At 30.9% G+C, this 23,631-nt stretch overlaps 1 protein-coding gene across 6 annotated transcripts in view; it reads left to right on the forward strand.

Annotated features, from left to right (window-relative positions):
* The window catches only part of Ssbp2 (single stranded DNA binding protein 2), a 335,480-nt gene that overhangs the window by 228,717 nt on the left and 83,132 nt on the right, over positions 1-23,631 (forward strand). For 4 of the 6 annotated variants that reach the window (XM_076857059.1, XM_076857062.1, XM_076857060.1 and 1 more), the window contains one exon: positions 22,475-22,564. The exons of the other annotated variants lie outside the window; for them this stretch is intronic. In XM_076857059.1, coding sequence (XP_076713174.1) covers positions 22,475-22,564 — 90 coding nt within the window. The remainder of the gene's footprint in view (positions 1-22,474; positions 22,565-23,631) is intronic. 6 annotated transcript variants of the gene reach the window in all.

The following is a 23,631-nucleotide window of genomic DNA, read 5'->3' on the forward strand; positions in this document are numbered from 1 at the left end:
TGTTACATTTTACTGTGAGTATGGTTGTCAGATCAAGATGCTCAAATCTGCATTTAAAATAAACAATGAATAATTATTTTAGTATAGTGTGTCCTAAATATTGCATGAACATACAGATATGTCTTAAATATTGCATCTGGCATAATTATACTAAAAATTTTATGTTTTTATTTGCAATTCAAATTTAACTAGGTTTTGATGTATATTTATTAAATAAGTATTATTAAATCTGTCAACCCTAGCATGTAGGTGTGTGGTAGTAGATAGAAGAGATTGAAAGTCATTGAAAGTCCCATGCTCCCTCCTCATACCTCCAATCATATTTTTGAACCTTATTTTCATGTACATTCAGACAGTATGTGGAGAATGATATATATATATATAGGTTATTGTGTGGGAGGTTTATGGACCAGTCCTGAAAGCATTTTGCACTTCCATCTACCTTGTGCTTGCAGGTAGTCAAATGAACATAAAGGGAAGCTCAGAAATGTCATCAGATTGTATGTTCAAGACAAAACAAACTTGGTGAGCATCCAGCCTCTACCACATTCCCAAAGGGGAAAAAAGACTAATTTTAAACATTCCTCCCTCTCAAGTCTTTCTCTTGAATCATCAAACTGAGAACTGTTTCTCTAAAGATCAATTAGATTCTAATATATCATGTTTAGGCAAAGTTTTAGCAACATTTCTTGTTCTGAGATAGGCTAAAATGTGTCAAGTTACCCAGCTGGTCATTGAAAAGATGCCTAATTGCCCTCCAGAGTCAAATAGGTTTCACTTAATGGTAAAATATGAATGTAAAGATTGGGTGTTTTAGCTATGATCAAGAATTATATCAAAAGGTAGAGTATTTGAGTGTATAAGGAAAGTATTGTTTATATTTATATATTATTCATTCTAATATAGCATAGCAAGTGTATCAGTATTCTCCATTTTTAAATATATTAACTTATTTTAGTAAAATCCTACATTTATTTAGCAGAGCAGATATATGTTTAGTAAAAAATAAATAAAAACAGTAATTTAGCTGTCTTGTTTTTAATGTTATTTTATTTATTCATTTGGTCATTCTCTATTCAGTTATTGAGTGCCTACTACTTACTTTGGCATTAATTTGCTCTTCCAGTAGCTTTTTAACATGGAAATTTTGGTCATTTTTAAATTTTTTTTCTTAGTTGTAGTTGGAAACAATACCTTTATTTTATTTATTTATTTTTATGTGGTGTTGAGGATCAAACCCAGTGCCTCGCATGTGAGAGCCAAGCGCTCTACCGCTGAGCCACAACCCTATTCTCGGTGGCCATTGATTTTTAATCTTTCTTGATTTATTTTGTAAGATTTAATGCCATGCATCATCCTTGTAGAACTGCTTTAACTGAATCCCATAAATTTGATATATTTTCTTTATTATTCAGAATAATGTATTTAAAAATTTTCCATAATTTTGTCTTTTACTTGATGCTATTTAGAAGACTGTTGTTGGATTTCCAAATGTTTTAAGTGATTTCAGGCTCACTTTTGGTTCTGGTTATTAATTTAATTTCATTGTGGTCAGATAATATCCTTCAAATCTTTTAAAATATATTGAAACTATTAGCATAGCATATGGGCTATTTTTTTGTGAAGACTTAATAATACATATCAAAAAGAATATATCTTCTGTTATTTTTAATGTAATGTTTTGTAAATTTATTTGTATCTTGTTGGTTATAAATTCATTCTAATCTTTTATGTCTTTATCCATTTTCTATGTATTTATTCTATCAATTATTGTGGGCAAAGTGTTAAAATCTTTATCTATAATTGTGAGCTTGTCTGTTTCCCTTTTAAGCATTGGCAGTATTTGTTTCATATAATTTGCAGTTTATTATTAGGCATGAAACACTTGTGGTTGTTTTGTCTTTTTTATTTGTTAACTCTTGTTATAAAATTGTATCTCTTTATTGCTATTGGTGTTTGTCGTAAATTTATCTGGTATTTACATATATATTATCTCTCCAATGATATATATTTGCAGATGCATCTTTTTCTATGTCTTTAACTTGTATTTGTCTTTGTACATATACTGAACTTCTTGGAGTAGCATGTATTGTATCTCATTTTATTATCCACTCAAATATATGCTCTTTTCTGTAGTGTTTAGACCACTTATATTTAATGTAAACATTTGTCATTTAGGACTATCTATTTTGTAGCCTGTCCCAGAAGTTTTTTCTCTTTTCATTTTAATTTGATTTTTGATGACTTTTTAAAATTTAATTATTAATATTCTATTTTATATCTACTGTTAGGCATGTATCTTTTTAGTTGTTTTTTAGCGATTACCCTAGATCTTAAATATCTACAATATAATTTTCCTTGAAAAAATCTCAGATTTTAGAAAATATGGCTTGTGTTGACTATGCATATGTATTGATCAAATGTATACTAGAATTTTAAACCTATAAGGTAGTTTTTGAATGTAGTAGTTTCAAAACAAAAATTAAATCTTCTTTATATAGAAATACTATATAAAGTATTATTCTTTTACATCTAGCTTAATTCTTTTCCTGTATTAAGTGCCATTCTTTTCATGAATTAGACTGTTCTTTCAGGTGTACATTTCCAAGATAAACTTGACTCACTCTGTGTGCTCCTTGGTCGTAGTACTCTTCAATCACCAACTGAAAGCTTACTTTTCATAGGATCTGTTTTAAATATCTTCTTTCTAAATGCTGTTTATTCCAAATTTTCTAATTCCTTTTCAATTACAGCTGATCACTTTCTATCTTTTTAACAGTGAAGACTGAGATCACTTTGAATGAGATGCATAATATACTGCTTTTTCCCCAACTAGTTTCTGCATATGTTTATTTGACACCATAAAATTTTGATTCTGTATGTTTGTAAAACTTTCAGTGGATACACTTTTACCACATACCATGCACCTACTCACATATTCAGTGATTAGTAGGGCAAAGTTCCTTCAACTGAGAACCTCATTGACTCAAGAGAGAAAATCCTTCAAAAATTATAATGTGCACACTGCACTATTGTGAGTAGTTTATGCTTTCCCTTATAGGAAGTGAGATATCTTCATTTGTTTTAAAATTTTCACTTAAAGAAGTGATATGAATACTTTTATGCTTATAAAATATAGCTCTTGGCAGCCTAAAATAAACTATGTGGAAAGAAAGAGGAGAGAGAAAAGCAAGGCTGTTCTAACAACCTGCATATGAAAGAAGATGAAAAACTTGATTGACACTGGCAATGGGGTGAAGATGGCAAAAATATCAAAGATATTTATTCATCCTGGTCCTTTCATCCATATTTCAGTTGTATATTTTCCCTTTGGACTCTCAGACACCTCTATAATATCAATTCAAAATAATGATAGAAATAATAACTAATATTTATTGATCCCATACTTTGTACAAGACACTGTTCTAATTGCTTTCTCTAAGTTAACTCATTGAATTCTCCTACCGCTCTATAAAGCAAATGCTATTAGTAACCACATTTTATGAGGAAGGAACCATTGCAGAGTTTTAATGACCAAAATAAATAAACAGGATCCATGTTCTTTTTTTTTTTAACTGTGTTTTCTATTTTGTGCTGTATTTTCTGAAACCTGGCATGAACATTTCTCTTACCTTCTCATTGCTTTCATCTCTCCATATCATGATTTGTTCTACACACATTTCTAAACTGACAACCTTGGTAATTTTAAATGCTGATGGCTCTTCTTTGTGTTTTTCCTCACTCTTCTTTTTATTTTGGAGAAATACCACCATCATCATGTTACTGAGATAATGCATATCTTGGAGATGTAGTATATTTCTCTATCACTCATACAATCATATATATCTTGGTATTCCAAAATTTCCAGTAATTATCTCTTCTTAAATATTTAGCCCCTCCACATTATCAAGGAGGAGTTTTCTATCTTTAGTTTAAAAATCATTGCTTCCTTGTGCATGTTAATGTTGTCCTAATCTGAATTTTAAAAATTTATTTCCATCACTTTATAGTTTTCCAAATTTTAGCTTAACCAAGAATGTCTTCCATGAAGTTAACCCAAGATTTCATTTTTTTCTTCTTATGGTGAATGCTGGAAGTTCTAATAATAAGCTGTATTCTGAATTATGTATATTTTTAGTAGGGCTTTGGTGTCCTGAGTATTGTAGAAATGACTGAGCCTTCTCCAGGGACTAACTTATCTGAGCTGCAAGAAAGAGTTAATGTTTGGAGAATAGGCGGCAATGCTTCTCCTTAGTCAAAAATATCCAAGTTTCTTACAAATACATAAAGAGTAGTGAAACAATGAAATAACTACAGCTTATGATAACTTCTCCTGCAACCAGGATGATGCTTATTTCCTTCAAAGGTATTTCTCTTTGCTTTCCACTTCAATGCAATATAACGAGTGAGAAGTTACATTGTATGATTGATATTACTTCATAGCTATTTATACCACTCTGTTATACTTGATTACATATTACTTCATTGTACTAAATAATCATTTCTCTCTTTTTCTATTTTGCAAAAATTTAAGAAATAAAATCTTACATCCCTCTTGTCTATACTTGGCAAGTACCAAGTCTAAGGTGGAAAGAATGCTTAAGAAGATCTTAAGAAGATGTATATTTTCTACTTGTGGGAACAGGACTTTATATCTCTTAAATAAAGTTTAATTGTGATCATAAATCTAATTTTTATTTTTTAATATTAGTTTCTATGAGTTCTCTTAATCACTCACTTTCATTATGAATTTGTTACTTTCTAGTTTTTTCAGTTTTCTTAGGTTTTGAAGTCCCTTTGTATATACTAATGCTTTTTGCCTTAAATTTTAATTCGTTAAATCATCTACTTTGATCTAGTTGAGTAATCACTAATAATGATTTCACAATAAAATAAATGATTATTCTATGGCATCCTTTTCAAAACTTTTAAAACCATATTAACTTAATGGCTAAATATGATTGGCTACCCTATATTAGAACTTGATCTTAAAAAAATGAATTATGTGGTCATCTTACAATGGTCAAATTACTATTTAGATGAAATGATATTAAAAACCAGTTAACATGTAGTATCACCATTGATTCATGTTCACCATCTACAGTGAATATTGACCCAAAGGTTGTATATTTCATTCTGCTTTAGTGCTCTTTAAACTATTCAAGCCAATTCAGTAAATAGTGAAGTAAGGATCAGCTATATTGATATCTGTTCTTTTGTCTTCCAGGAACTTGATATGCTTACTTTATATAAAATGGCATAGGCTACTTTAGATTTCATAAACATATTAATTATATAAATGACATAACATTTATTTTAGCCAGAAATAAAACAATGTCATTAAAATAGCTTGGGTTCAGTTCAGTCAAATTTTACTGTCCTGGTGCCAGATACTGTTAAGTGTAGCTTACACAATGGCAGAAAATAGGCTTGTACATTTAGGGATATTTTCAGAATGAAAATAGAAAAATTCATTATAATATTTTAGGTACTAAAATGGAACTAGAGCAAAAGTTACAGAAACTATGAATTCTTATTTATCGTTTACTGATGTTAATTCTATAATTATATACCTAAGGTGATGGTCAACTGTTTTCTTTGTAATATGGGAAAAACATAAAAGGACTTAAATGAGTTTATCATACAAATTCAATAAAGTTGTTAAGAGGTGTAGGATTTCTGGGATATTTTCTAAGAACAGACCTGTTAATAAATAGTCTTGCTGAACATTTTACAAATTCTGAATTGAAGTTAAACTTCTTTGCCTTTCTTATACTCCTTCACTCAAGCTTTATAAACATCTACTGAAACTTGCTCATTGCATCATTGCAATGCTTATGCCAGATATCTGGTAGTTAGCTATGATGTGTTCTCCTTCCTTTCCTGTTCAGTTGGCCTTCATCAAGCCCAGGCAGTTTTTAACTTTAAATCATACTTTGAATCTATCTGCATTTCTTCTTCACTCAGGGCACTCAAAATGATCACTTGTGCTATTCCAAAAGAAATATTTTTTACCCTGTCACCTACTACATTTTCTCAAGAGAGTTACCAAGTTCTCTGTTTAAAACCCTACACCTGATGATCATATTTTGACTTACTCAAAACCTTTTGATGACTTCGTATTGATCCTGTGATAAAGTAATCTGGTGCCACATATTGCAATCAATGATTTACCTACGTTGACCTTTCTTAATATTTCTTGTACTGTCACTCTTCTACCCACCCTAAGTGCCCTTACTTTTTATTTCTTTTTATTCAAAATACTCTCTTACTTTTTTTGCTTCCTTATCACCAACCCTTTCTTTGGGTCTTAGCCTTAATATTACTTCTAGGAAAACTGTGCCCCACTAAAGTACATCTCCTTTTTCTTCGTATCTGGAAAATATATGTGTATAATTATCTGTCTTCACTTCTAGTATTATAAAATCCTGAGAATATCAAATATGTCATAGGTAAAAATATTTGTTATATTAAAAAGTACTAAAGAATGAAAATTACTAAGTCAAAGATGGTTTAAAATATACATAAAACCTAAAACATCTCATCCCTCAATTGTATTGTCATTCTTTATACCTTTATTTTATTTATTTTTTTTTTATGTGGTGCTGAGGATCAAACCCAGAGCCTTGCATGTGCTAGGCGAGTACTCTACCGCTGAGCCACAACTCCAGTCCCCTGTATTATCTTTTTAAAACCCTTGAATATTTAAAGTTGAATTCAAAGTCAGTTATGTTTATACTTTAAAAATTCAAATCTTTCTTTAAGCTTATTACTCAATATTTTTATAACACTATGCCACATGAATTTTACCTGTTTCTAAGAAGGAAACATACTCTTTAAAGATGAAGATTTCTTTTTCTTTTTCTTTTTTTCTTTTTTAGCTTAAGGATGAAGATTTCTTATCTTGAGAATATCCAAAAGAATATGGTACAGTGCCTGAAAGGAGATAGTTTTAAAAGAATAATTTCAACATATTTTAAGAAGTGACATCATAGGATTAAAAACGTACTCTAAAACTGAAAGTGACTATTTCAAGGGGACAGTGCTCTTTTGTAATAAAAGATTTGGCCCATTTGATTGTAAAAACAGTCACACCAGCTCTTTATTTTGATACTCTTTACCATGTTTTTCTGATTACTATATATCTTACAGGTTTCATATTTGAATTTCAGTGGTTTTTATAGAGCACTGCAGTTGAAGTTTGGAACAAAATGGTGTTATGAAATTTGGCCAGGTGTGTCTCAGTTACTGTCCCATGAGAGGTTTCACTTTTGTTTTTTAAGGCACATGTCTAGCATAATTTTTTTTTTAACTTCTCTGATTCTAACAGAACCAGTAGTTGACTACATTTCTCATGTTTTTTAGTCTAATTAATTTTATTTTTATAGGTACTATAAATTTCTAGGATCTTGTTCAGTCATTTTTAGGTTACTGCCACCTCAAAATAATAGATATACAGAAACAGATAACAAATAACAGATATAAAACATCCTTTGCACTTACTCTTTAACCTGTAGACTTAAAGGATAACACATAATAATGTTTTGTTTTGTTTTGCTTTGTGGCAGCAAATACTTAAAAAAAAACTTACAAAGGTAGTTCAGTGGCTTAGTTCCATTTCCAGTTTGGAGCCAATTTAAATAATTATTTTCATTCATTATCTTATTTTTTTATATCTATTATAAACCCGGTTATGTCACTTTTAAGGAAAAAGCAACACCTTTTAAAAGTAACTTGTATTTCTGTTCATATTATATTCAATTTTTTTTCTGTAATAACTTTTTGGAATGTTAAATATTCTAAATAACCAAAGGTGATTACATGTTGAAGCTCTAAAAATACTCAATGATGGAAAATCATCCTAAAATATTGTGATATGGAGATAATTTAAAATTTTTTATTTTAAAACCTATTAGAAATTTTGCTTAGGCATATGTAATAATTTGTAGATAAAGTTGAGAACTTTTAGCAATTGATTTTATTAGTAAAATACTGTTTCTGATTCATGCTTACAATGCTGATAAAGGAAGAATTATCGACTTTAAATTTCTGCCTGTTTAATATTTGTGTGTTTCTAAAGAAAAAAAAAGATATTTTAGGGCTGGGGTTGTGGCTCAGTGGCAGAGTGCTTGCCTCACATATATGAGGCACTGGGTTCGATCCTCAGCACCACATAAAAATGAATAAAAAATGTTAAAGATATTTCAGAGAATATGTATAAAGTTTTCACGGATGCATAGGGATATGATATTTTTAAAATATGAGTATAGAATTATTGCCTTCTTCCTTGAAAAACCAAACACAAAACAAAAATTACAGTGATTCATTCTGTTGATACAGAGTTAATGTAATTAGTCTGTGACAAAAAATTTTTAAAAGAACTTAAATAGAAGTGCAGTGATAGTTAAAGCAGATTCTCACTTTGTCTTGGATTCTAAGACAAAGCCATTCTAGGATGACAGAGTAAGTAACTGAAAGGTTACATAGCAAACCATTGCAGGAAGTAGGTCTGCCTTGGAGATCTCATCAACTTGTAACAGGCAATAAAGAGAGATCTATGCAAATGGTCATAGAATGAATAACAGAAATGCCCTGCAGTTAGAAAAAAAACTACACATGGCAATAAAGTGGATTTTAGTCTAGGCAGGTGAACTGTTTGACATCAAGGGAATCCAGCTGCAGCTGGTGGGGATTCATCTATGGAAATGGAAATCTACTGCCTGACATATTTCTTCTAAATTGATATGAGAAAAGAACTCTACAGAATGTTAGCTCTGGTCTTGGGCATTCAGATATTAACTGGATGGGAATTGAGGATGGGTATCTAGAAAAAGGAAGTAAGAAACAGGCCTTCTTTTGCTATGAGAATTAAGGTTGCATTCTTGTTATTTCAAATCAGAGTACAAGGTCAAAATAGGAACTATCAGCAAAGTTCACAGACTGTTAAGTCCTAAACTATTCTTTCATTGTGTTTATATTTATGTCCTACCCTAGGAACTAGCTTGGCTAGAGTGTAGATGCTATTGGTAGAACTTTTATTAACAGTTGAGGAGCCACTCCTTTGTAGATAAGAGGAAAGCAGAGTTAGAGGCTTCATTCAACAGTTATAACTAAAGAAGAGATGCTGTATGTGCCATTCTTCATCCTTTCTAAGCTTCCCTACTGTTAACTGTGGAAGAGAAAAAAACTGATTCACATGAGGCATGATTCAAAGTCACCCACAACACTAAGCTTTATTAGACCTGGAATTTATTTTTAATCAGAACAGTTGATTTAATTCAAAACAATAAAATTAGTAGATGCAAACTCTGCAACAAGCCAAGTCTATCAAACTGTAAGGATCTGCAGAGTTCATAGTTTCTAGATATCCCTTGAAAAATATTCTTCAAAATGAAATAGTCATTGGGAGGACAAAGTTATATAGTATATTATATATTAGGTATATTATAATATATACACAATATATATATACTGTATATATTATAGCATAGTATATTAGTTTTCAATCTCAGCTTTAACAAATTAGCACAAATTTAGTAGCTTAAAACAACCCAAGTTTATTATCTCACTGTTCTATAGGTCAGAAGTTCAGATTGGCTTGGTTGATTTCTCTGCTTCAGGTTTCAAAATGTTGAAATCAAGGTGTGTCCTGCTGGGTTCTTATAGAGAGGCTCTGGGAAGAATGTGCTTTCAAGTTTATTTAGTTTGTTGGCAGAATTCAATTGCTTGTGCTTTAGGAATTAGCCAGGAGCTACTCTCAGCTTCTACGTAACATTCTTAGGCTCTAAGGTTTAAAGTATGGTTATCTGTAGGGGACACTTCTGCCCCACCAAAATTCCCAAGGGATGACTAATTATCCAATTTATGTTATTAGGTACTAGTAAGAATACTCAAAATATGTAGACATTCAAAAGTAGAAGCTCTAGAATTTTTATACTGAATCAAATAGCTCGCTGAAAAGAGGCAGTTCCATTTTTGAGATTAAAAAAGAAAAAAGTAGGGCAATGGCTGCAATAGATCACAGTTAAAAATTTGTAAAAGAAGGTACAACATTAATATTTCTAAAACTTTCATGTTTCTCTTGAACTACTGTATTACAAAGATGGGTTATTAAGTACATGTGGCCATTATACAGGCATATCACTCTAATAACAATTCTCCTGGCCTTTGAAGTTTGTATGAATGCAACAAATGTGCTTGTAAGGGCTGGACTTATAAATATATAACATGAATGCTTAAAAAATACTGTCATAAAAATATCTACTTCTTTGAATTTTTAAAAAGGTTTTATAAACTATTTAACTTTTCTTAACTCATAATTATCTTTTGGAAGATAAGTTCAAAATTTAGTGTGATTGAAATGAATGTGCACATCTTTTTTCCTATTATTATTGGTACATTATAATTATTCATAATGATGGGATTTGTTGTTACATATTCCTTCATGCACACAATATAAGAATATAATTTGGCTGAACATGCACATCTGAATTTCAGACATATACCATCCATTCAATATTTGGGATTCAGGTACACATATTAAAAAATCACTTAGAAGTTACCTTTTTCAAACAAATCCCTGTGTCAGCACTTTTCTTATAATCTACTTTTTCTGATTAAAGCTGAATACAAAATGCAAAGAGCCTGATTTCTGTACCATGAAAGATAGTCTTTGTTTGAGTTGTTAATTTTCAGATAAGCAGCTACTTCCAGAGATATTTTACTACCAATGAAATCATCATGTGTTTATCAAGGTAATTTTGCATTACTTTTGCACATTGACATTTTTTAGCAAGAGTAGCTCCTTCTGTTTCTTATGGTATTTCCCAGAATTTTGGTTTTCATATGAGAAAATTAGCATTTATAGAACACTGTTTTATCTTATACTTGACAGATAAATATCAGGTCTAATATTTAGATCACCAGCTCTCTAGCACTTTATATGTTTTTAGGTATTCAGGGGCTACTTCAGATATTTTGTTTTATATATTTTATTTTGTTCTTAATGTTATTTTTAGGTCTCCTGCTCTTTCAGAAGTCTGAGAGGATAAATATTATTTGGATAATTAAGATTTTGTGAAAGCAACATGTAAGGGGCTGGGGTTGGGGCTCAGAGGCAGAGCGCTTGCCTGGCATGCATGAGGCACTGGGTTCGATCCTCAGCACCACATAAAATAAAATAAAGTTATTATGGCCACCTATGATTAAAAAATAAATATTTTTTTAAAAAGAAAACAACAAGTAAAATATATTTTTCCAATTTAAAAACAAATAAACAAAAAATAGCACAACAGTCAAGGATATGAGTGATAAAACAGTATCCTGGAGTAGAGTGATGGTGCTAAAGATAAAACTGTGTGCCTACAAACAAAGTCCACAAAGTAATGTAAGTGATTTCCAGATTGTTTCTAGGATGTAACCTTCCAAAATAGAAACTTGCTTTTCATAGTATAAAAATTAAAATGTTTTATATTTTATTGAAATGAGTTATTTTTAAGTTATAAATATCTGAATTTTATTTAATCTTAAATTTCAGGGATTAAGTGTATCTTAAGTAAAGTTAGCACTTCTTATTATATAACTATTGCCAAAACTGGCTCTGTGTGTGTGTAACCTGTAATAATTTTTATTGGTGTCATAAAAAATAGAAGTAAGACATTCTAAAAAGTCTGTAAACTTTTATTTAAAAATCATCCAGTTTTATTACTCTAAGAGATAATTTTACATATTCATCTACAGTCTCATATAGATTAGTTTTTTCTACTTATATAATTATAGTCATGTTATATTCAACTATATATTTGTCATGTTTCACATAGCAGTTTCCATATTTCTCAAATAATACCATTTGTTTCCATTAGTTTTAATGGTTGAAACATGTTCTGTCACTTAAATGTACTATAATTTACTTAAGCATTACATTATTGCTGAATTTTCAGTATTTTTTACTTTAAATGTATTATACTCAACATATTTTATGCATACTGTTTTTCTCATCATTTAGAATTTATATTTGGTAGTATCTGAAAAGAGTCACTTAGTCAAAATTTATTACTATTTTTATAGTACATGATATATACATGTAATGTGCTTTCTACAATTGTACCAATTTCCCATGATACCAATAACTTATGAAATCCTTTTCTGGCAAAAATTTTAAGCATATTTTCCCAGTCACCAGTAATAACATTTTTTTAAAACCCTCTTGAGGATTACCAGATCTTTTCTTCGCACCTATTCACTGATTCTCCCCAACTTGTCAGTGTTGGGAAAAAAATCTAATTATTACAAAGATTCACATCATTCTAGGCAAATAATTTAAAGAAATCAACACCTAGATATGGAATGGAAACATTTGAAAATTTTAATTATCAAGAAAATGTCCTTCAAATCTTTAGAAGAGAAACAAATTATATCCCATGGAACAGTAATCAGGGTGGTATCAGGTATTTATGCAAAAGTGAATGTAAATAATGGTGTATCTGGTTTTGAAGAGAGTTATCAAAGACATTTGCATACATTTAAGGATTTGGTAAGTGATAGCTATAAAATATATCTTCTATTCAATTTCAATATATAAAACTTAAAACTTCAGTAGCAAAGTTATGTTGCTAAACTAATATGGAAATAAAATTAGATAAAGTTGAAGTTCTTTATTTTTGATGCTATAAGAATAGTTACAAAACAATATAGAGATAAAATATTATTATTTAAGAAGACGTGAAAAAGTAAAAAAGTTTATACCTTAATATATTTGATAAAGGGGCTAAAAGCATGCAATGGAGGAAGGATAGCATCTTCAACAAATGGTGCTGGGAAAACTGGAAATCCGTATGCAACAAAATGAAACTGAATCCCCTCCTCTCGCCATGCACAAAAGTTAACTCAAAATGGATCAAGGAGCTTGATATCAAATCAGAGACTCTGCGTCTGATAGAAGAAAAAGTTGACTCCGATCTACATATTGTGGGGTCGGGCTCCAAATTCCTTAATAGGATACCCATAGCACAAGAGTTAATAACAAGAATCAACAAATGGGACTTACTTAAACTAAGAAGTTTTTTCTCAGCTAGAGAAACAATAAGAGAGGTAAATAGGGAGCCTACATCATGGGAACAAACTTTTACTCCTCACACTTCAGATAGAGCCCTAATATCCAGAGTATACAAAGAACTCAAAAAATTAAACAATAAGATAACAAATAACCCAATCAACAAATGGGCCAAGGACCTGAACAGACACTTCTCGGAGGAGGACATACAATCAATCAACAAGTACATGAAAAAATGCTCACCATCTCTAGCAGTCAGAGAAATGCAAATCAAAACCACCCTAAGATACCATCTCACTCCAGTAAGATTGGCAGCCATTATGAGGTCAAACAACAACAAGTGCTGGCGAGGATGTGGGGAAAAGGGTACACTTGTACATTGCTGGTGGGACTGCAAATTTGTGCGGCCAATTTGGAAAGCAGTATGGAGATTCCTGGGAAAGCTGGGAATGGAACCACCATTTGATCCAGCTATTGCCCTTCTTGGACTATTCCCTGAAGACCTTAAAAGAGGTGCCACATCGATGTTCATAGCAGCACAATTCACAATAGCTAGACTGTGGAACCAACCCAGATTCCCTTCAATAGATGAATGGATAAAAAAAAAAATGTGGCATTTATACACCATGGAGTATTACGCAGCACTAAAAAATGACAAAATCATGGAATTTGCAGGGAAATGGATGGCACTAGAGCAGATTATGCTTAGTGCAGCTAGCCAATCCCTAAAAAACAAATACCAAATGTCTTCTTTGATATAATGAGAGCAACTAAGAACAGAGCAGGGAGGAAGAGCAGGAAGAAAAGATTAACATTAAACAGAGACATGAGGTGGGAGGGAAAGGGAGAGAAAAGAGAAATTGCATGGAAATGGAGGGAGACCCTCATTGTTATACAAAATTACATATAAGAGGTTGTGAGGGGAATGGGAAAATAAACAAGGAGAGAAATGAATTACAGTAGATGGGGTAGAGGGAGAAGATGGGAGGGGAGGGGAGGGGGGATAGTAGAGGATAGGAAAGGTAGCAGAATAAAACAGTTACTAATATGGCATTATGTAAAAATGTGGATGTGTAACCGATGTGATTCTGCAATCTGTATTTGGGGTAAAAATGGGAGTTCATAACCCACTTGAATCTAATGTATGAAATATGATATGTCAAGAGCTTTGTAATGTTTTGAACAACCAATTTAAAAAAAAAAGAATTGGGAAGTGGAAGAAGAAGTTAGAACAGAAAAGGCAAGCTAGCCTCTTCATTAAAAAGGCAACAATATTGCGTGCCTTGATTTTAATATCTTTAAATCTTAGGATACAAAAATTTAATTTTGTTTTTGTTTTGCATCTCATTAGATGCAGTCTTATTAGAAGACCTTTCTGCCAATAAGTGAAACAGTTAAATTAAATAGAGCATAAGGTTTAAAAATAAATGGATGAGAAATTATCTACTATACGAACACAAGCAAAAGCAAAATGAGTTTGCAATATTAATTTCAAACAAAAGAGATTCAAGGAACATGAAAAAGAAAGTCACTTTTAATAAAGGATTGAAGCCACAGTAGAAGTATTGTATAGCACAAAATATTGTGCTAATGAACATACAATTAAAATTGTAAGGTTAATGTTGACAAAGACACAAAGAAATGGACAAAAATAGTTGGATATACAAAAATATGTATATATGCATATACATATACATATATATACATATATATTTGAAAGAGCAAGAAACAAAAATTAGAGATCATTTGAAGACATTAAGTCAATGAATAAAAATGTAGAGAGAGAATAAATGGATATTAAGTGTCAACGGGAAATTATAAAAATTGATCATTTATTACATCACAAAAAATTAATCAACATATTCCTAAATACAGAAATTGCATAATATGACAAGCATGGTGACCTTTGCCTATAATTTCAGCAACTCAGGGGCTAAGGTAGGAGAATCACAAGTTTGAGGCCAGCCTGAGCTGGCCTAGTGAGACACTGTATCAAAATAAAAAATAAATAGGGATGAGTGTGTGGCTCAGTGGTTAAGCATCCCTGGGCTCAACCCCTGGTACCAGAAAGAGAAAAGAAAAATAAATTGTGTAATATGTTTTACTTGACCACAATTGGGACATTATAAATTGAAAACAAGTTTAAAAAATAAAACCTCCAATCATTAGTGAAGTAAAGTATATCTTTGGTTACATCTTCAAAAATGGATATTGATATTCACTATTTCCCCCTTAAATCATCTAATCCATACTTTTCATTCCCATTACCACTAGTAACTGGCGAACAAAATTATACTCATGGTTATTTATTTATTTATTTTTAAATTGTGAACACCAATAGCGAACCTTGTGGATGCAATCAAAGACAAATTCAAAGTAAAATTTACACTTTTATACTCTATTTTTTTAAATGAGGAAAATGTAGGAACTAATTTAATTTAGAAGTTTGAAAATGAACAATAAAAATAAAAATGCAGGAGAGTGGGAATAATTTGTTTAAAAGTTAAAAATTGATAAAATAAAAAACATATTAATTCGTGGCAAAGAGGAGACAGCTAATTCACTTTTGGAGAGAGAAAACAATTTAACATCTGTGTTAGGGTTCACAGTTCAGAAAGGTAGTCCATGGCAGGTGGCAGGCTATTCCACCAAGTTATCCAGAAGCCAGTTGGTATTCTTCCATAGGACAGGGTGTTTGTTTTGGTTTGGTTTTTGTTTTTGTTTTTGGTCTGCATAGCAGAAACTGTATGTTTAGAGCATTTGATGTTCCAGACAATGGGAAGGGGAAAGAAAGCAAGCAGTAAGTGGTCTAACTTAAAACTTCAGACCTAGAAATGACATTATCTCTTCTGTTCAACTTCCATTAGTTCGTACTTAATTTTTGGTGAGAACAAGGGAGACTGAGAAACATGCCACTGTGGTATTAAGTGTCTGGCTAGAGTTCTTTTGCTACGGAAGAAAGGAAAAATAGATTTTTGTGGTGAACCAACAGTTTTTCTCAGAATTGCTACAGAGGACCTTTTTAAAGCATATGAAAGTAGTATGCCTACAGTTAAAACTAAGTATCTCAATGAAAAGTGTTTTGGGAAAATTTAAATGTACAAAATTGAAGCAAATAGAAGTAGAAAATGTAAAATGAATAATGACCGTAATTTTTTTCAAAATTTCTTTTTATTTAGGAAACATTACTGCTACATATTTTTAACTTTCAATGTGTAAATACCACATTTCATAAATTTCTTCAGAGCATTTTAAAAAATAAGTTACCACCCTTTGTTTTGAAAATGGTAGACTAATCCTGATGCTCAAGTTTGAAAAATAATAAAACAGCAAACAACATTTTATTTTAGACCCCTGATTTAAAATATAGATGTAAAAATCATAAATAGCATATTAACAAACATAACTCAGATCCATTAAAGGGATCATCCATGATGATGAAACCTGGCTTATCTCAGAAATACAGTGACTGGTTTAAGAAAGCTATCAATATATGGTTACTTATATTTTGCTTCCCAAAAGAAAAATAAAATGATTCTGGAGATGAAAAGGCACAAACCATGTTTTTATTTCTAATTAACTTTTTAAAGTGTATTTTATAGTACTAGGCATAGAAATATTTCTTTAAATATATTATATATACATAATATATATATAATTACACATGTAATTTCTTAGAATATATGTATTCATAGTCTTCCACCAATAACCAAAATATTTATTCTTTGTATTAAAATTATCATGACAGAAATTGTCCAAAAAATTTGTCATAACAGGATATCTATTATTAATCTTTTGAATGTTTCTCAAAAAACACAAGCCTATATATGGCTATGTCTTAGTAGAGTGTTTTCTTCTATTATAACACAATACCTAATGCCAGGTAATTTATAAGGAACAGACCTGGGATGGGAGTGTAGGATGTGGTAGAATACTTTCCTGGAATGCTCAAGGTCCAGGGTTCAATTCCCAGCACTACAAAATTAAATAAATAAATAAATAGAATGTAAAACAGAAATTTATTTCACCGTTCTGGAAGCTGGGAAATCTGAGATCAAGGCACTGTCATCTGGTGTTTGGTGAGGGCCTTCTTGATGCATGCTCACTTGGAGGAGCAATAAAGAATGAACTCACTTCATGAACACCCCTGTTATGAAGGTTCCTAGTTCCATTCACAAGGGAGAACCCTTAATGGTCTAATCATCTCTTAAAAGTGCTACCTCTTAATTCAGTCACACTGGTCACCTGAATTTTGGAAGGGAACATATTCAAATTTTAGCAGTTTAAAAATTGTAGAGATGACTTAATAATGATAATCAATAATCCCCTTTCCAATCTATTCCTACTCACCCCTCCCTTTAATCTCTTATCCAATTGCTAATAATGATATCACTCTTTTTGGTTTCATTATTTCACAATTTTATATATTACCAAGAATAATTTTTCTATTCCACCAAATATAGAATTTATATCTCAATTCTCCATTGTATAATTAGGCAATTGGTTCTCTAGTGTTCTTAGTAAATCAGTCTCCTAGTTATTGAATGTATAGGCTCTTAAATGTAGCTAATTATGTTTAATGATAAAGTCCATACTAATTTTATTTTAAACAAATTTTCATTTTATGCCTATTCCTTTTAAACTCCCATATAAAATTATATACAAAAATTTTTTCCTAACAGAGTCATATGGCAAAGCAAATGGTTTAAGAAAATGTGTATTAGAAAAGATATATTTGAAAATACAGATTAAAACCATACAAATAAGTTAATCCAATAGAGGAGATGAGACACTATTAATGATAATTAATAGGTTTATAACAGCACCCAAGTGTCACATGTTGTTTAGTTAAAAGAAATATTTAAAAGCATGTTATTTGTATGTTTTTCATTTAAAAGAGTGAGCTACCATCAAAAGTCAACCCTAACTAATTATGAATAGATTACATAATTATAGATTTTTCTATGGTATGCTAATGGGAATTCATAGAAATCTAGTCAAACTAATACTTTATAGTAGTTCTTAATATAATTAAACCACTTGCTATTCTGTTTTGATTCTGTTATCACACCACAGAAGAATACATGCTGTATCAGTTAGGCCCAACAACTCTCTGTGAATCCTTAGATCATGGATAAATTTTTCTCATGTTAGAAGTAAACTTGAGATAAATCTCAGAAATTCCAGCAGTGAAACCCATGAAATTTGGAATTTTTTCCTTCTACATAAGGCCCTAATCCTAAAAGATTGTTTCTTATCTACAGTATCAAAGGATGTATTAAATCTATAGTCACTGTATATAAATTAGCAAGTAAAGCAATTTGAGAAATCTACTCTTTGACAATGTCCAGTAGTTTCCTTCTACGATGTTCTTCAGTATAGCTTTTGTTAATGATAAACTTGATGAACCAAATGTTACTCTAAGCTGAGTCCTCATAATAGAATAAAGGGAGGAGGTATCCCTTGTTAATAAATACCAGAGAGTAAATGGATAGGTTAGCTCAAAACTGGTCCACAGAGAGAAATTTGTACCAAAATGATCTGAACGTTGTACTGTGCATACTGGCTATTACTAGTATTCTGTTAATTTCACATTGTGTCCTTGAACCAAGGCTAGAAATTTACTATTATATGAGATAACTAACTCATCATACTGTACACTGTTAATAATCTAGCTATCAACTTAATTATTGTGACGAAAGAATGAATATTTAAAAAGAAGAAACTTCACAAAATTATTATACCAGGGTGAGAGAATAAATACAAACTGTAAGAATTTTGTTCATCTTTAAATATGGAGAGATCTCAACAACAGAGCAAGAGACATATTTAAATTAGTTAATAGTTGCTTCATCCTGATCCATTAGTTTGATGCATTCATTCCTTGACTGTCCTTTTCAAAATTGTAATCCTTATACTGTTTACCAAGAATTTTCTCTCCTCTGCTTTTCCCTCCACCCCCCATTAGAACATGTATAAATATATTTTGGGTTTTGTTTTACTTATTGTTTTTCTCCTTTACTAGAATGTTAACTTTAGGAGGGAAATGATATTTTCCCCATGTAGTGATAACTGCTATATTAAAGAGTTCAAAAGAGTCCTTGACTATACATAGAGAAGAAAGCAAATATTTTGGTTGAATTTATTGAATAGCTTTAAAAGCATAAATGAAAATTCAGAAGGCATTTTAAAGACTTGCTGAAATAGTCACCTGAATCTTTTCTTTCCACTTTTAAATGATGGCAAGAAAATAAAGATACAAAGAAGACTTAAAAGATTAAAAGCTGGCATACTATATTCCTTCAAACAAAGTAGTCTGCCCCCCCCAAAAAAAGTTAATAGGCAAATATTTAACAGTGAATTTTGCCTGTTTCTTATCAGTTTTTTACCTATTGAATTTTGGTTTATATGCAAATGAATCTTTTTCTCCTTTGGATAAACAGGAACTTCCTTTATATACTTTTAAGGCAAGTAGAATGGAGAATTACACAAGAAGTCACAGTAATTCAGTTAATTCTATTTTGTTATTTGATAAACATGCTCAATATTATACATTCTATGAAAGTATAGGCTAGTGTGATTTCTAAACTTGTCATTTTTACATGTCTTTTTATTGTGAAATAATTTTCTATTCTGCATTTAATTGGAACAACAATGACACCTTATGTCTGGCTTTTAGTACTAAGAACAATTTCCACATTGCAATAATTGGCACCCTTAAAAATATAGATCAGGCTGGGGATGTGGCTCAAGTGGTAGCGCGCTTGCCTGCCATGCGTGTGGCCCGGGTTCGATCCTCAGCACCACATACAAAAAAAACAAAAGATGTTGTATCCGCCGAGAACTAAAAAATAAATATTAAAAATTCTCTCTCTCTCCCTCTCTCACTCTCTCTTTAAAAAAAAAAAAAAAAAATATAGATCAAATCTTACTTCCCAGATCTGGATGTATTCATACATATTTAAACTAAAAGTATTTGATTGTTATTTTTTCCTTTACTCTAATTCTATGTATTAATATTTTACACAAGTTTAGTTAAAATGAAAATAACACTCTGCCTTTCATTTTTTAAAACCATGAGTGTTACTCTATAAAGCACAATAGAACAATGACTTGGGTATTCAGTTAATGTATACTAAATGAAATTGCATGTTTTTCTTAAAGTAATATATTAATGCTTCATCTTAATATAAAAGAAATATTATTTCTTCTTTTATACTCATTTACTATATTTTGCTTTATTAGAAGTTAAAAATTTTGCATTCATAAATAAGCAACATTTCAGAGAACCACATTTAAATTTAGACTTTCTTGGGAAATACTAAAATCATTGGCCTTAATTATTAACAACTGCCAGTACTATAGAACAAACATGTTTAACATTTTTTTCAATTAATATACCAGGAAGGGGCTGGGGATATGGCTCAGGCGGTAGCGCGCTCGCCTGGCATGCGTTCGGCCCGGGTTCGATCCTCAGCACCACATACAAACAAAGATGTTGTGTCCGCCGGTAACTAAAAAAAAATAAATATTGAAAAAAATTCTCTCTCTCTCTCTCCCTTTCTCACTCTCTCTTTAAAAAAATATACCAGGAAATATGTTCTATAAATATACTGAGATTTTTCCAATGGACTATTAATGTATGAATAAATGCACTGGTAGATGAGGATAGTGCATTGTATACTAGAGGAAGTTCTTGTTTTGATTTCATAACAAAACTGTTAAATTCAAACTGGTCTGTCTTCCTATTTTTGTCCCTTTGTGGCATTATGTTAACTAAAGTTAACTAAAGTCACCCTATCATATGACACAGTACCAGAACTTTTTTCTTCAGAGTAACACTGTGGGCTGTGGTTGTAGCCTAGTCGTGGAGTGCTTGCCTAGCATGTGTGGGGCATTGGGTTTGATCATTAGCACCACATAAAACAAATAAATAAAATAAAGGTATTGTGTCTATCTGCACACAATGTTACTCACATTTTGAGTAACATTGTGATTTCCACATTTGTCATGTTTTTACATGTCTTTTTATTCTGAAATAATTTTCTATTCTGCATTTAATTAGAACAATAATTACACTTTATGTCTAGCTTTTAGTACTAACAGCAATATTGAACAGCCTCTCCTCTTATTATTCTTAGCCTCTGGTAATGACCATTCTACTCTCAGTTTGTATGAAACCAACTTTTTTTGTATTTCACATAAGAGTCAAAACATGCAGTATTTGTCTCTCTGCCTGGCTAATTTTACTTAACATAATAATGTCCTCTGGGCATTTGTGTTTTAGCAAATGATAGACTATCATCTTTTTTATGGCTGAATAATATACCATTGTGTGTGTATATGTTCCACATTTTCTTTATTCCTTCAACCAATTATGGGCATTTAGGTTTACTCCATATTTTGGCTATTGTGAATTGTGCTGCAATAAACATAGTAGTGCATGTGTCCCTTCAACATTCTAATTTCTTTTCCTTTGGATATAAACTCAATAGAAAGATTGCCGATTGTACAATATTCTATTTTTAATTTTTTGGGGGGGGACTCTTCATACTGTTGTCCATATGTTTGTACTAATTTACATTCCTATCTGGTCCTTTCTTGACTTGTAATGTCTTGTAATATGTCTAAAGAGGTTGAGTGATGAAATTAATAGTTGTAGAACAGTTGTATATGTAACTACTGTATCTAAGTATTAAATCTGTAACCTTGATTGAGTACATAGAGTCTGAATCACAGTTTTTATTTCATGATATGCTAGAATTCCATGAAAGAGTTTGAAAAATTCAAAGTCTATTTCATTTTATAATCTGATGTTTTTCATAATTTGAGACTAACCTCTCCAAATCTTAATTTCTTTCTTTTCCTCAATGTCATACTTACATTTTCATCCCCACCAATCAATAGTTATATTTTGACTATAATTTATAATATATTAGAAAGTGAATGTGATGCCATCTATAGACAGAATATGAATTATACTAGTTTATAACATAGGAAAGTATATTCTTAAAAAATTAGAGTTCTGTTTACCAACTCCTACAAGCACAATCTTCAAACTTTTTACCTAAATATTTACTATTCCTTATTGAGGTTGCCATTTCAGATGTTTGTGCCCTAAAGCATTTACTTAAACCTTTATCATTTTGTCACAGTACCATTGGCATTTAATATGTTATTCAAATATATCATCTTATTAAATTTCTTTGATCTCACAAAGTTTAAAGAGATCTGTTAAAATCAACCAACGTGGTCATTTACTAAACTATGTTGTATCTTAGTATTCTTCCAGAATGCAGAAAATTACCAATGTTTGTTCCCAGGAATGAAAAACTATCCCTTCCTGTAATCGATTATCATTAGTCTTTGGTTTTGTGCCTTCTCTGTAATGATATAGGTTTGTTTCTCCTTTATTCTTTGCAGAGTGCTGCAGCAGCTCCCAGTCCAGTGCTAGGAAACATTCCCCCAGGAGATGGCATGCCAGTAGGTCCTGTACCACCAGGGTTCTTTCAGGTACTCAGAGAAACTCTGACTAGGAATGTTAAGGCATAGGAACTCCTGTTTGATTTCATTTAAAGATAATGAAGTAGGATGAGGCTATTTTAAATGTAATACTGTGCAGCCAACTCTTGATTGTTCAGTCTGGCTATTATATTGTCTTTCCTTCCTATGCTTTATTTGTTGTTAATTAATTAATTAAGCAATTTCATTGTTCAGTTAAGAAGGAAAAGGAGTTTAAATGCAAATAAGCCATTAACTATGGTAAATACTTTGTGGGAGAGACTGAAGATAATATTCTGGGAAGAGATGGATTTTTAACTATCCAAGCTACCCATATTGCCACAGACTAGAGATAATCAAGATTTGGCTGTGCTATCACACTATAGCTAAATCCTAATCTATCTAACAAGAATTATAGGCTATATCAAAATATTTTTGGATCATTTTGGTGGCTTTAAGCTGGAATTTTTATTAATATAATTATTTAATATTTTAAAATTAGATTTTCAAATATATGTTAGTATTTTTAAATTTCAATAAGACCACTTATTTTAGGAATGATTATGATTTTATAACTATAATACATCACTTTTTAATTTTATGGTATCCACATCTTAAGTTTGATAATATTCTAATGCAAACTAATACAGATTTTTAAATTTGTATTTTTATACATAAATTTATAATACCTTTTGAAAAAATTAAGAATTTAGGAGTTGAGAGCTAGAACTGGAAGGTGTTATAGGAATTAATATAGTATGCTATATTGTTAATTACATTAGGTACCTATAAGTTCATTAATTCAGTTTTTCTATTTTCAAAGTCCTTTTTAATTTGTTACTTAATCCATACCATCATTATAGGGTGCTTACAATTATGAACATGGAGAAATAAAATTATAAGTAATTTTGGGAAATAAATCAATTGAATTAAAAGGTCTTAATTAGAACCTAGAACTAACTCTGGTATTTTAAGACATGCTTATTTACTCAGCTGCTCTATACTAATACCCAAATAGTCTAAAATCTTTATGTTTTTTTAAAGCTCACATTCTGTCTAGGGGCACCTTTCTTAAAATC

The sequence above is a fragment of the Callospermophilus lateralis genome, chromosome 5, assembly GCF_048772815.1.
Source record: "Callospermophilus lateralis isolate mCalLat2 chromosome 5, mCalLat2.hap1, whole genome shotgun sequence".
Classification (NCBI taxonomy): Eukaryota; Metazoa; Chordata; class Mammalia; order Rodentia; family Sciuridae; genus Callospermophilus; species Callospermophilus lateralis.